General features: G+C 31.8%; 1 protein-coding gene across 5 annotated transcripts in view; it reads left to right on the top strand.

The window, feature by feature from the left end:
• Positions 1-16,176, top strand: part of LOC108733989 (zinc finger C2HC domain-containing protein 1C) — a 39,628-nt gene that overhangs the window by 12,226 nt on the left and 11,226 nt on the right. For 2 of the 5 annotated variants that reach the window (XM_018465364.2, XM_018465360.2), the window contains exon 1: positions 14,713-14,936. In XM_018465364.2, the coding sequence (XP_018320866.1) occupies positions 14,826-14,936 (111 nt within the window). In that variant the 5' untranslated portion in view covers positions 14,713-14,825. Of the gene's footprint in view, positions 1-107; positions 194-657; positions 717-14,712; positions 14,937-16,176 lie in introns of those variants that run through there. The other 3 variants (XM_018465363.1, XM_018465362.1, XM_018465359.1) reach the window with 3 other exon arrangements.

Raw genomic sequence — 16,176 nt, 5'->3', positions numbered from 1 at the left:
CAGCTAATAATACATTCATAAGTGAATACGCAACATAATTGTCCCAAATTGGATGATGCCATAAATTGTAAGCAGTGATCAGTGAGATTTACTAATTAGTACCAACCACAATAGCTGCCTTGTTAGTGCTACAGTTGATGTGTGTAGAATTAAACGTTGAAAATTTATGCAGGTTTAGGTGAAGATTTAAACTGTAAGTACCTACAATATTAAACAAAGGTTTAAACTGTACAATAAACTGTTCAATAACATATACTAAGTAATTTTTGGTACGGTTGAGAAGGAATACCAAATTTTGATTAATTGAACACAATATTTGTATGCATCTACATCGCAATCGAACTTAAAATTCAAATACAACTAGCCAACTATGAAAGTAGTGCTTTTCCTGAAATTATTTAAATTCAAATGATTCTCATCAAAATAATTTTTGAACTTTGTATGTATAATGATAAATAATATATAAATGTATCAAATATATAAATGTATCAAAGGAGTATTGGTAAAAATGCGAAATAAACGTTTCATAACATTTCCTCGTTTGACTGTTACTGAATAGGAAAAAGAGTTACCATCTACAATCACATCTCCGTTAATTTTAGTTGTTTATGTTTACTTAATATTGATCTACATTAAATGTTTTTTCTTTTATTTCAGGCTAGATTGCAAGCTTATGACAAATTGTTACAAAAATGTCCAAGTTGGCGTTAATGCAAGTAAGTGAATCTTAATTATTAAATTATTAGTATTAACTAAAGAAAATCCTTCGAGAAATTGCGTTTAAATGTACAAAAACACAAAATGAATTTAAATGGTACTTTCATTCCAATGTGTTACAATTCAAATTACCCATTATCCCCCTATATAGGGTCAAAATTTAATTATTAACATTCTCCAGACAAATCATTTGAACGGAATCAAAAAACATTTAAATATCGGCGCTCTAATTTTTTTCGATTGAACACAAATTTCACATGACTCCATTTAAACGAAACCTTATTTTTTCTATTTTCGAACACTCTATACAGTAAATCAAATTTTGATAAAACAGACAATCTTATGTTAAACTAGAGAACAAGTTTTGACTGAAAATTTTTTCTGTTAAACATACAGTTTGGCCGTAATGAGCATCTTGTGTACTTTTTGGGCTATTTGACTAAGAAAAAAACATTTGAATATCGGTGAGTGAGAGTTTTGGCATAGCCCCATATTTTAATATCCTGAACAACTTTGCCAGTTAAACTAACCCTTAATTTTTCTATTTTCGAACACTCTATATAGTAAATGAAATTTGGATAAAATAGACGACCTTATATTAAAATAGGTAACCAGTTTTGATTGAAAATTTTTTCGGTTAAATTTACAGTTTGATAATGATGAGCATATTGCGTACTTTTTGGGGCACCCTGTATAAGCACAGAATGTGATAAACAAAATAAATGGGCCATATTAAAATCATATAACTTATTGGATCCATACATCACATTAAATTATTTCAACTCGATTGAAAAACAATGTTCCCTTCCTCCCTTTGGTGTATGATATTGACAATTAATCGAATGTAAACAATGAAACATCATCGTTCAAAAGTTGGTTTATCCGCAGTAACCTGGCTTTCCACGCAGTGGTGTGTGCGAGTGTGAATTGGTAAACTTTCGGCCTCATTTTTTCGGTTTTTTTTTATGATGACTTTAGAACTTATATGATAGCTTTAGAACTTTAGATGGCTGACTGATTTTGAACTTGTTGACCATAAATCGTTGTGTAGGTGGATTCTCGTCTTCGGTCCAATCGTCCAATTTTTTTTAGGTCAGACGAGAATTTACGTGGTCGATCTTCAATGTTCGGATCTATTCTTTCGTGTAGTAAAAAAACCGGATATAAATTTGACCGGAAATAAACGAGAAAGGCCGGAAGATATATCAAGTGTTCGTGGAGTTTTTCAAGTAGCGCGGAATCAACCAAGAAATATGGCAATTTTTATTTTTATGTTATAGTAATTTGTAAATTTCGGTTCACTTCTTTATTCTTACATTCTTAATAAATAATAACAACGTTGAGTAATTTCACCTTGCACTTCTTTCTTTTATCCTTAATCATACAGTTAACAATCAATAACTACTTTTAATAACATGACTTCCACAAATTTTATACGAGCAAAACAGGAAATCGGAATAGGAGGTTGATTTTGCTTTCCATATACATACTGCACCAAAAAGATATAACCTAGAAAAACCGGGAATTCTTTTTCCTGCCGCTACCCGCCCTGATTAAATTATTTATCAATTACACGTTAAAGAGGGTATTGTTTTGATCAATTTGATATTATTTAATGTCAGACAGGGTTACAAACATCAAATAATATTTAATAAGAGTACTTCAAAAATCTGCATGAACTCAAGTATCATTTTAACGAATGGAACAAAAGTTATATTATTATAAACATTTTAATATTACTTATTTTCTTTGCAATATTAGAATTTATTAAGAAGAACTGTCTCTATATATTACCTATGACATTAGTACATACGAAATTATGCTCTGTTTTACTTTTGAAATAGACTTATGTTTATAAGTAGTAAATTCTAATACTGAAACTTTTAAAAGAGAATTTTTACTAGTAATTGAATTTTAATTCACAAAAAAATAAAATGATTTACTTGAAGTCGTAGGTACTTTGTTCAATTCGAACAGTTCAAAATGGTAAGTTAAATGTTAAATTTAAAAGTTTACCTATTGTATTAAGCGTTTTATTTAGGCCACTAATATGCGTTTAAATTTTATTAGATAATGAAAAACCATTAACACATTTTTTACTATTAATTGGATTTAATAAATTACAGATTTTTGTGTGCTATCATTCATTCGTTTGTGTAATGTTTGTTATAAAACGTGCAAAACAAGTTTTATACAATAATTAAAGTTATCACAACCTTTGATAAATACTCTGTAACAATTTTAATCGTCGAAGTGAAACTAAAACCGAAGCAACGTTAAAACTTTTAATTCTCAAATGTCAAAACACACAGGAATGTATTTCAACTGCACCCGTAATGAGAACGTACAAGGATGCATGTGGGATTTTCGGAGGCAATTGATTGTATTCCAACAATATCTATTTTTAGGAATACAAGAATATCTGTTAAATTCTTCTATAGCGGCCTTGGTGACAAAGCAATTTAATTGACTGCTGTAACTGTTTCACCACACTGTGACTTCTTCAGGTGGAAGAATAGTAATCAAACTTGTAACTTGAACGATAGTTCATGTGGATGAGAAAATTGTTTATTAAAATCATAAAACACTTTAATATAATGACAACTTTTTGATAAAGCAATGTTTTCTCCTCGTGTGAAATCGAATAAAAAGTATGTAAAAAGCTGTAACAACACATTCAACGAAGATTTTCAACTGTACTTCCATTATTTCCCGATAAAATTTGTATATTGTACAGAAAAATTATATGCGGAAAATTGAAGCAAAAAAGTGAACAAGAAGCTCGGATAAAGGCAACAGGTACCAAAGAAATAAATTCCGAAATGATAATTTGTTTACATCTATAACTATTTTGAAGTTTGAAATCTACCTGTTGCAAAATGGTTACCACTGCATGTACACGGCATGTCATCGATATAATATTGTCACTTATATTAATTAATTGCATTTAGATCATCTTTTAAATCTAATGTTGGTAATAAAACTCATATCTGTAGGTCCACTTTAGGATTTCCATTTTACAGGATTTTATAATATGTGGCGGCCCAATCACATATTGTAGCAATCTGACTATTTTTTTTATCATTTTTATTAATCCACTATTATAGCATAAGCTAAAAGGAATTCGAAAAATTTTGCCTCAGCAGCGCTATTTTTTTTTTTGTTTTTGGACTCTTCTCTTTTAACGAATCCTAATAACATCAGAATTAAATTTTTAATATTTTATTCATGCTTCCCACTTTTCTGATTTCTATTTTTGGAAGGTATCCTCAAATTATCTTTACTTGTGCATTTATAGGACGTAATTTAAATACAGTCCGAGATATGAACTGAAATCTGGATTGGGAAAATATTGAATTATTCATTGAATTAGTTACGGTTACGTGTTGGTCCACATAGGAATTGACTCCTTTTATAGAAAACCTTTTGTCTGCAGAAACTGCCGCAGAGATAAATATAGTGCAAATTTCCACATCAAAAATTATTTTAAAAAATAAAAGTTGGTTTTGAAGAAGTAAATAACTTTAATCCCCTTTTTGGCTTTGATTTCACACCGAATTTCAAAACATAATACGTAGACAATGCACTTCAAAACATGCTCACCAATCAGGTCACAAAATTCAAAACTTTAATAGTACCTTTTTCAGCCGCAAAGATTTATGGCGCTAGATTGAATTTTTGAACAAATCAAGCATTAGCAGACCTATTTCCCTACGGATTTGCAATTCATCGTGTAATTATGTCATAAGCGAATAGTACTCTGGTTAAAGATATATTTGTTGATAGATTTATGGTAGGTATATAAGTGTAAAGCACAAAAATATATTGCGCCAGCCTTAACCTTATTACAGTTAAGAAGTATGTAGGAATCACAGTCTGTCCTTTCCTTAACATGGATGAAAAATCCTGTTTCAAAAGTAAACTTAAAGAACTAGAAACTACAGTTTGACATTATTTTGCCGATACGCCTACAATTATCGTTTAATCGTTTTTGTATAAATATAAAATTTAATACACATAAACACTGCATGGGACACCATAATAAAGACAATATTAGGTATCTAAATAAACTTGAAAAAATAAACGACTTACCAAAAAGCAGGAACTTCTTTCCCAAGAATTTGACTGGAGCTTTTCTTGGTTAAAAGCACTCCGGTGAACAACATTCCAATTTTACGTTCCGATACATTATGTTCAAATTCCAACCGACAAAAAACTTGTAGTACATTTAATTCGTCTACTGATCCCGAGTAACACGACACATTACAGAAAAGGGTGAGAAACGAGTAAATACAAAAAAAACACTAAAATCGACCATCGCTTAGGATTTGACAGGTGCACGTCGGTGAATTGATATCTGAAACAAAAGAAAAGCAACTGTAGAGATTATAAATGGTTGAAATATTTTACAAAAATAATAATTTTATCATAATTTATATGAAACCCTTTAGATACAACTGCAGTAGGATTAATAAGAATTAGTAGTAGAAGTACATATCTTAAATAAATGTATGACTAAAAAATTGTAAGGGGTGTAATCGAATTAAGCATTAAATATGTTGCATTCAAAAACATTGAAGAATCAAATGATTTATTAAATTGCATAATAATTCAAATGCAAATTACCTACAATATTCGACATAATTTTATTTAGCTATTTGACCTCGATGCAAAATTCGACTGTATTCAAATAGTTGACGTCGATATACAAGTTTTGTAAGTTCATTCTCGATTCTGCACTTGAACAGCATATCAAGCGAATACTTTTAATTAGTATCATTAAGAATTAAATGAAGTGGGATCTTACAATACATTTACATTCGAACACTTTCATCGCTACTAAAAGTAATGTCCAATTGAAAAAATACTTACATCCAATCTTTTGTTATTGCTTCAATGCAATTTTCCAACCGTAACCAATATTTAAAGGATGTACAGCATTTTCTGTTTGTAATTATTTCATGTAATAATGACAATATTTAAATGGGAAGACTGATATGCATCAAAGGCTAAGTTATCTAAATCCTCTTTAAAAAACAAACTAACACAAGGATACTCTCTAAACATATTTGCCTTATTTAATGTTAACTTGTTAACTACTCAATTAGCAGAAGTACCAGATTAAACAACTAGTGTTTATTAGACTGTTACAATGAAGAAAGTGATCTACTTTTACTAAGTACTTTTGTAAAAATAAAATCCCAGCAGAAATAAATTTACTAGGGAATTCAGTTAATTTTACAAATTTAATTGTAATAATTAAAAAACAAAATAATTTTTAAAAAGCCATGTCAAAATTGATGTCGTATTTACTAAACAAGATGTACAATCCAATAAGACAAACGTTAGGTTTTAGTGCATAACTTACAAAATTAACTTCACACATATAAAACTAGTATCCAATCAATATTTTACCGATAAATAAAAACATTAACCACTTACATTACTCAATGTTTTACTAATAAATACAGCGTTAAAATAATCCTAAACTGACAATGAAACAAACACATCTTCAAGTTAATATTCGTTGTTGTCATCACTACGTAGTACTCGCATTTAAATGGCCTCAAGGTATGAGGTTATACAATCTCTTTTATGTTTAAGTCAGCAGACGATAAGTTTGTTCTTGAAATGACCCTTGGGATAAACATTCGTGAAANAAATAGAAAATCCACGTATACTTATTTAGACAAGAAAAGAAAAATTAAATAAACAAAGAATGCTTTAGTAAAGAAAGTTATTGTTTATTACATAATATCATCAACTTTTTAATGAAATTGTTGCTTTTTGAAAACTTATTTCCCAGGATCAATTTACTCTTTCATTTTATTACGAACAAGGCTATTTTACCCTCATAGGTCAATATCACCAACCGTTTTATATCTAAAGTTTATCGCTTGATTTCATGGTTCGCAGCATGGCTTTTACAGAGAAAATATTCACAAAACAGAATTCGAAAACTCATATGATTTTATTTGTAGGTAATGCTATCTAGAGAAGACAATTATACGGATAGATATATACAGGGGCAAAAAAATAGTATGATTAGATTTGCAGATGATATAGCAGTATTAGTATCTACCAAGAAGGAGTTAGAAATAGCCTCAAATAAAATGGAAGCAGTATTGACAAAACAGCATTTTACGAAAATAAATAAAGTAAAACAAAAATACTGCATTGTAGTAGCGAGGGGGTCGTTTGACGTAGGAGAGATTTATCATAAAACATCTGTTTTCCTTTCATTATTGTATATTCAAAACAACCATTGTCAAATCAGTTTATGCTGAAAGACTGAAATTAACGACAAACCAACAACAATAAATATAAAACACAAATTATTAGGTAGGAACCGCGAGTCATTGAGGGAGCTTAAGTTAAACGGTCGTACTCGGGGAGGAAACCATACGCTGTTTGTGGATTCGGTTGTTCACTCTGTAAGGGGGAATTTCGGTACAGGGTTGTAATCGTTAAGTCAACGCCTGTCTATAATCACTTGACTATTCACGAACCATATGGATCATTTGATCACTTCCTCCCCTATTCACGCCTGCTTCGCCGATCTTTATTAATCTCCCTCGCGGACTTCACTTCATCTCCCCTTTCCACCTTCTCAGGTATGAAGGGCCAGTTAGAGATATTAGAAGCAAAAACGGGAACTAAGAGGGGGAGAGGTAAACCTAAATTAGATCACTGTTCACAAATAGTTAAGGATGTAGGATGTTCTAATTTTAAGGAAAGATTGGCTCACGACAGGTGCGTGTCAGGGGACTGACGACCTTATAATGATGATAAATACTTTTTAAATTTATTTGTTTTGTTGTTCGGCAATAGGGGAGGCTGGGGCTGGTCGTGACATTTTTTTTATAAAGTGTTGTAATTTTTTGTTTGTTTAATTGTTTTACCGGAATGTGGGTTTGTTTGATTAAGTATCTATTTGGGTTATTAATTTTAAAACAATTTTAGATACCAGACTATTAGAAGTGACATAAATAAATAAATTCTGGGAAGAGACGTGTAAATTTTAGCCCCGTGNTTCAAAACAACCATTGTCAAATCAGTTTATGCTGAAAGACTGAAATTAACGACAAACCAACAACAATAAATATAAAACACAAATTATTAGGTAGGAACCGCGAGTCATTGAGGGAGCTTAAGTTAAACGGTCGTACTCGGGGAGGAAACCATACGCTGTTTGTGGATTCGGTTGTTCACTCTGTAAGGGGGAATTTCGGTACAGGGTTGTAATCGTTAAGTCAACGCCTGTCTATAATCACTTGACTATTCACGAACCATATGGATCATTTGATCACTTCCTCCCCTATTCACGCCTGCTTCGCCGATCTTTATTAATCTCCCTCGCGGACTTCACTTCATCTCCCCTTTCCACCTTCTCAGGTATGAAGGGCCAGTTAGAGATATTAGAAGCAAAAACGGGAACTAAGAGGGGGAGAGGTAAACCTAAATTAGATCACTGTTCACAAATAGTTAAGGATGTAGGATGTTCTAATTTTAAGGAAAGATTGGCTCACGACAGGTGCGTGTCAGGGGACTGACGACCTTATAATGATGATAAATACTTTTTAAATTTATTTGTTTTGTTGTTCGGCAATAGGGGAGGCTGGGGCTGGTCGTGACATTTTTTTTATAAAGTGTTGTAATTTTTTGTTTGTTTAATTGTTTTACCGGAATGTGGGTTTGTTTGATTAAGTATCTATTTGGGTTATTAATTTTAAAACAATTTTAGATACCAGACTATTAGAAGTGACATAAATAAATAAATTCTGGGAAGAGACGTGTAAATTTTAGCCCCGTGCTAGGGACTGGTTGTTACACTGTAAGGGGCAAAAGGAAAAGAGGTTATAGACCAATATTACGAAAAAACGAAAATGTTACTAACCTGCGGTTTTGATGGTTCGTGAGAGGTGCTAACCGGTGGTGGACTAATTATTTGTGTCTTTCTTTCGTCAAAATAGCGTTATTTGTTTAGCCACCGTTGCCGCTGTAACTACCTACCCCTGTCACGACCAGCCCCAGCCTCCTCTAATTATTGGAAATTATGGAAGTTTTAAGTTTTATGAAACTGAATCATTGTTATATTCTAATTTTAAGTATCAAATGAGAATAAACTCTGTAAATGTAAGGTGTTTATATTCACCCGCTGTTGAGTCGTATTATTCGTTTTATTAGTTGTGTATTTTTCGACATTTATTTTTATGGTTCTAGTAGAATGGTTATTTTCTTATTATAATAGTATTTTCAAATGGATACATTTTACTGCAGTTATTTGGGAATTGTAGCTTGCCTACCATCGAAATTCAACAGATTTTATTGACCATTGTGTCTAGTTTATATTATAATATTCAATTTCTTTTATTCAAACACAAACACCCCAATAAAGTTCAATTGGGTTTTCGCTTGGGTTATGTTTCCCAGAAATCGAGGCAAACTGCAAATTTCTAAAGATGCGTTGCACGTGTGTCGGTACCCCAAGTACCGGTTAATGCCCTTCTGGTACTCCCTCTATTTTTCTACCCCTCTGTATCTCTGTCTTCATTTCATAACAAATCAAGATCTTCTACTTTTTCCCCAACCAATCAACCTTTTCCAATTTGAATTTAATTCCACCCCTAAACTATTTCCTCCACTTTTCCATTTTTTCTAATTTCAGAACTTCAGTCATTTTCAGAGACAGTTGCAATTTGGCCTTCAGTCTATTCAGTCATTCGCTCTTTCGGTTCGTGTTATATTTTCATTCATTCCAATTTTATACAGTCCACTCTCTACATAACTTAAGTTTTCTTATCAATTTGTTTTTGTTAAAGTGTTGTTAATCCTTAGTTAAGTGTTGTTAATAAATAGTTAAAAACCAAGTGCAGTTTCGTATCAACAAATTACATCTGCGTAATTCCTAAAACTGGCCCCTACAATAATACAAATAAAGTCGTCAAACTATGGCGACAACACCCGCGTATACTAATACTTAGACAAAATGATGAAAATAAAGTGAGAGAATAAAAAGGTGTAATAAAAAATATCGAGCAAAGTAGGTATTTGTATTATCTCTTTTGTAGATCCGCGGTGCCAGCGTGCAATTCCCTTAAATTTTACTTGAAAGCTAGCGCAATTTGCAGCTAAAGTCAATACCACATTCATCCCCTACATTCTTGGCCTGCTTAGGGAGCTAAAAAGCAGTTGAAATAGGTTCTTCGAGTGCCGTGCTGAAACGAATCCCTCGTTAAGAGAGGTTTGACACTCTCGACGATCGAGACGAAAACACTTAACCTAGAATCAGTTACTCACAGTTCACTCACTGTATGTATGATGTACATACGTACATACACATACTTAAGTTCACGTGCAACCTTTGGTCGAAGACTACCCTTCGGTTTCAAGTATATTGAAGCGGGTAGGAAACTCTAAATTTTCTCAAAATGTCATTTTCGCCCCCGTTATAAACATACTTGACACACTGATGAAAATTTACAACGTTCGCATTACGTGAAATCTACGACTAGGAGCTAAAGGGACTAATGTCAAAATCTTCACATATGGAAAAATTGCAGTTGAAGTTTTTACCAGAATTAATTTTAATTACAGATTAATTGGAGTCCAAGCTTTACTTAACAACTTTGATACAGCGTATAATAATATAATAGTATATGACATTGCTTTTAATTAACCCCGATAGCTCCCTACGGAAAATGACTCTCTGTCAAACTTTTTATTTTATTTATTTATTTTTTGTTCGAAAGGGAGCTCTAAGTCTCGCCATTATTCTAGATTGTTTTAAAACGACTTCTAGTAATAATCTAATTAAGAGAAGGAACGGGTAGTTGCAATCGACTCATTAAATACGAGAACGTCGATTATCCACTTTAAATTTAATGACAAGGAGGTAATTCCTGTTAAATTAAACAGCAAATGAACGCTTTTGCCTACTATTCATTTACTTTGTCAGCATTCCAAACCATTACCACTGTCAATCAAAAAGTTCAACCTAACAATCAGACCAATGCGTATTTCAAAATTTACACAGTTAATTGGGTAGTTAGATACGAATTTTTAAAATTATTATATGATATAAATAAGTAGAAGTACTTTACATAATCCCTGATATTCTCCCATTGAGGAATTTAACTTCACATTGTTTCCTGGAACACCTTGCATAATAAAATCGAATACAATCTGACTTCGTTTGAACAGGAAAAAAACTGATAAACAGCTTTTATAAAGCCACCTGAGACAGGAAATTTTATTTAGGACATTTTTGTCTCTGTTCATCAGTAAGAACACGAATAATGTCCAACTGGCGTCCGCCAAGACTTAAATATGCAGCTTTCACTATAATATTAAATAAATGTCGGCGCAACACAACCCGACATCTCCAATTTTAACTCACAGTAATTTATTTCTGTAAAAGAATGATTAGATAATTAAAAAAAAAATAGTACGCAAGTCAATGTAACTTTTCACAGCAAAGTTTTTTACGAATTGAATAATGTTTGATTTAAAATGGGAAACAATAGCGCAATAATGAATTGTTTATTTTTAGAATAAGCGACCTCATATTAGTCAACTTTTACACTTCACAGACTGAGGTCCAATTTAACGCTGATTCAACTTTAATTTTTTTCTGATACGAAGGTGAACACGTTTCCGAAAAGTGTGACATTAATTGTTGTTGCTCATTAGGTGTACACATTGTACATGTTCACATACGAGTACATACGTAAATGCAACGGATACATCCATAAACATTTTCCTAAAAAACAAGATACAAAAAGGTAACATTGCATCGGGTTTTCATTAATGGTCCTAAAGTCTGGAGACGGCTAGATTACTTTCGAGTGGCTATTGATAGGAATACGAACTTTTGGGAGTGTTCCTTGACTAAAATGTTTTACAAAAGTTAAAATTTTGATCCAAAAGGGGGGCTCCAACCCTAGCAACTTTCGTTTTTTAAATAGCAACTCCCCATTTGTGATACATCGTTAAGAAGGGTATATATAAAAAAGGAAAATTGTCATTTTGTTTAATTACTAGCAGACTGCTAGGAAATTGAGGTAGAAGGGTTTGTTTCGATAGCGTTTTATTTTGGAGTCGATGTATCACACGTGGGGGTTTAATATTGGGAGAAAGCAAAATTTCGACTCTTGTAAGAGAGCCCCCCAAAAATTATAAGTTGTGTCTGTAGTAAACTGGCATTCATCGAATAAATAAATCGATATGAAGCAACAAAGAACAAGATTGAATACAATAGAAATAAATGATAATAGAAAGCAGTTTAAGACATACTAATGACCTGTAATTCTCTGCTTATCCCGAAAGACTTGCACGATAATCTCGTTGTTTCACGTCGTCTTTGTTGAGTAATTCTTCGAATCACAAAAGAATTCCTTTTATGTAGATGTTTGTGGACGAGATGTTAAGAAAACGTCTGTTATTTCATGCAAATGGTTGAATCATTCGCAGCTATGTAGGCTGAGGTCGATTACGCTTAGACGTGTAATAACAGAAACGGTGTAGGCATTAGACAGACTTGATATAGTACATACAAGTACATTTTTCCTTAAAGTTCAAACAACAATCACCTTACGACTGTCAATGTCAACATTTGTACGAGACCGGACGATAATTAGCATTATAACGAAAACTGAATCAAAACGCAATTATAAATGATGACAAATAATGTGGAAATCGAAAAGTAAACACAAAAAAAGAAGACATAAAGTCACAGTTACATCACACAATCATTGTAAACAACAAAAGATACATATATAGTAAAAACAGCCAAATCAATACGCACCTATGGTGTCATAATTACGAACACCGAATCCGTGTCGATACAGTGGAATTGGTTTATTATTACTCAGCCTATATTGACCAACCGCTTAATATGAAGTAATTGCAGTGTTAAGTTTGGTTTTCATATTAAATTTTCTAGCTATAGTGACCCAAATGATTAATAACAACATTTTCGCTCATTTTTCTGACCCTTCTTATGTATATTGATATTGGAATTCATCGTTCTTTTTCTTTTTCCATAAATAAATATTTACAATTTGTAGTTTTTCTCTATATTAAACCAAATGGCTAACCAAAATAGAAAATTGTTTATTTTCTAAGACTATGCATTTTATGACGCCCGCTTAGTATGACGTCTTTGTCATTTCCTTTGATGTCATTATAAGCGGATTCTACTGCACATTTTTAAATATTTTCATTCTCTGTATCTTTGCAATTTATTCACAATGTATCAGATTGTAGCTGCACACCTAGGGTTCCCCACAAAACTTCAACAAGGATGAGATTGATGTCCGTCATTCTCTTTGTCCACATATTATTTTAACAACTACTGACAAACAAACAAAAATATATAGTAGGCGTAAATACAGACGAAATAAGTTTCAAAATATTTAATAGAAAACTCTTCCAGGCTCAAGTGGAGTAGTATTTTTAAATTTTAAAATACACTTTACGACACACATATTTTCTCTTATTTTCAAAATCTAAAATGACACACGGTTAGAGAATCCTGCAAATATTACTGGACAATTGTAACTATACTGTAAAGTCCTTTCGAAATGCTAAAGGTACTTAACGACGCCTAAGATAAAAGAATCGAAGAAAGTAGATAAACAAAATTGTTTAAAGCCTTCATAAAGGAAAGTTTTCAAAAATTGTAAGCCTAAAAGATTGTTGGTTTCATTGCGTAAAATACGAAATAAACGAAAAGTACAATCCTAATGGTTTCGCAGAATTTGTTAGGTAAGAAAATAATCACGACCCTTTCAAAGAATAAACGGGCTTGATTTCGTAGTAAGATAAAACACCCATTCAAGAAATCCGACACGTCAGGCGTCCTTGGCGTCTCAAAGAATGAAACTACTACATCACCAAACAACCAACCACCCCTATAACCTAATGACCAATATTTTCCAATGTGGCGCATGTCCAAGCTCATATATAGACATTGACGAACAGGGTTATCGATGCGTTTAGAACAGTGGCGCTACTAAAGTTAATATTTACTAAAATGACTAAAGAAAAACCAAAAAGTTAACTTCAAATGTTTACACTAAACTAAAAGACAGAGTTTTAATAGGTATTATTCAAAGAAAGGTTTTAATTAAGATTTTAAAATTTCATTCGAGTGCTTGGAGTTTTTGAGAATCACGCTGTTCCCCTGACGATTATAATGCAATAATTTTCTCTGGTTCAAGAAAATTTAATTTCGTTTATTCATTAGGATCATAATCTGACCTAATCTTATTGAACACGACCTTAACACGTTAGCTATTTAAGATTTTTTTTACATAATTCAACTTCTATCTTTCTTAACGTGAATTTTTACCTTTTAGTTTGGCGACTCTATCCACAACAAATACTTTTGAGCAAGTTATGACTGAAATCGTTACAACAACCTCAAGTAGAATTGAACACTTTCATTTGATCATTAACAAATTTTCTTAGTAATTGAATCCTCAATAATATTATAAATGCGAATATGAATTTTATTCTTTGTTTATTATCATTACACGTCTCAAGTACTCGACCGATCACCATGAAATTTTGTACGTACACTGTCGGCGACACAGAAAAGCAGATTGGGTACGTTTGATCCATGATACTGCCCCAAGGGATAGAAAAATTAGTTTTATGTGGTCATCTTTGATACATATTTAGGTTTTGATCATATATTTATTCTTGAGTAGAGAAATTATAAAATCAAAGCTTATATTTCCTTTAACGAAATTCCACAGAATTTCGAAGACATGACTTATATTCATGTTTAAAAGAAACACCAATTTCTGATGACCAATTATTTTGACATCAATTGGTCGTAAATTAAAAGGTAAATACATTTGTGTGTTTTGCAACAATCAAATTATTTGATTTAGAACGCCACTGCTAAATTACATACACGTAAACCCACACAGTGGGTCTTCCCATGTATACTTTATAGCACTTAGCAAAGCGATAAAACGAAAATGAGTCAGTTGTCTGCTGAATATTTAGCGGTTAATACCTTATAGCCAAAAGTCGATCTCACACGGCTCGCCACTAAAAATGATAACTACAACTTAAACAAAAAGTGAAGTAAAAAAATGAAGAAAAACAATAATAAAGCTTTTAAAGTGTTAGACGAAGTTACATTCAAGAAAGCGAATGCACCTTGGGTGAAAAATGCTTCAGATGACTTCCCGGAAAAATCAAAAGTATGTAATTTCGTAATATACATTATATATATACGCTTTTGTTCAACATTTAATTGCACCAATTAAATAGCTTTAAAATAACCCAAAACAAATTGAAAGTTTGAATGTATTTTGTAACGAAAATGTTACCTACTACTAACAAGTACAAAAACTTAACCATCTGTGCACATAATCATTAGAAATGATCAGAGGTATACATATAAATCATTTTTCTGTTTCAAAAGAAAATTAATATTAAAGAAAACTAACACCATTGGATTGACATTATAGATCATAGATAATTAAAACAAAAAATCCTTGTTTATATATCACATTTTTTATCATTTTCTACGCACAAAGTGTTCTTTTAATCAGTAAGTTAGGTAAATCCCAGACATAGTTCTACGCAAAAATTTAATCGTTGAGTAACATTACTAGACGAGCATTTCATATTAAATTTCGATCCAATTTGTCATTTGAAAAGTTCATTTCAACTTCAACGATAGTAGTTTGAGTTGTAATGTGTACTCCTATATTGTACGATTTAGACATATGAAACAAAAAAGTAATAAAGCTGATACTTTGTATGAATCGACAACTTTTTTGTCGTCTCTATTTTATGAAGCAATTAAAAAGAAAAACTGGTTTTACTGATCGTTAATTTGACTGCATGATTTTAAATCTTCAGTTTTTACATTGTCAATTGTCACCACAACACTTTAATTGCTACATAAGAAAAATTATGTGAAACTGAATAGTGTTTCACTAGCACCAAAATTACAAATTATAAAATGTTGTGCTCAGTACAGTATATTACAAATTCAATGATCATCATTGGGATTTTACGGTAATTGATGATGATGCATCAGCGTTACTTAATTTGATGGAAAAGTAAAGTTGAATTCTCAACTGCCCCACAAACAATGTGTGAAAAAACTAAACAAATTCTCATTTATTCCTACGGTATCTGGCAAAATTTCAAAAAAATTTATTCTATATTTGAAGTGAAACTTCTTTACGCACGGTAGAGTAAGTTCGTTTCATGCGAGTCGCTATGTAACGAAATCATGCAACGCATTTCCCCCGCTGTCTATCCCTATGTACGCTTAGATCTTTAAAACTACGCAACGGATTTTAATGCGGTTTTTTTAATAGATAGAGTGATTCAAGAGGAAGGTTTATATGTATAATACATGCATAATATAGTAGAGAAACACTGATAATTTTAGAGGTTTCTAATGTGATGTCGTAAATAAACACA

This window comes from Agrilus planipennis, unplaced genomic scaffold (assembly GCF_000699045.2).
Source record: "Agrilus planipennis isolate EAB-ADULT unplaced genomic scaffold, Apla_2.0 scaffold36, whole genome shotgun sequence".
NCBI lineage: Eukaryota > Metazoa > Arthropoda > Insecta > Coleoptera > Buprestidae > Agrilus > Agrilus planipennis.
Note: the sequence above shows the minus strand (reverse complement) of the source record. Positions and strands in the feature narration are given on the sequence as shown.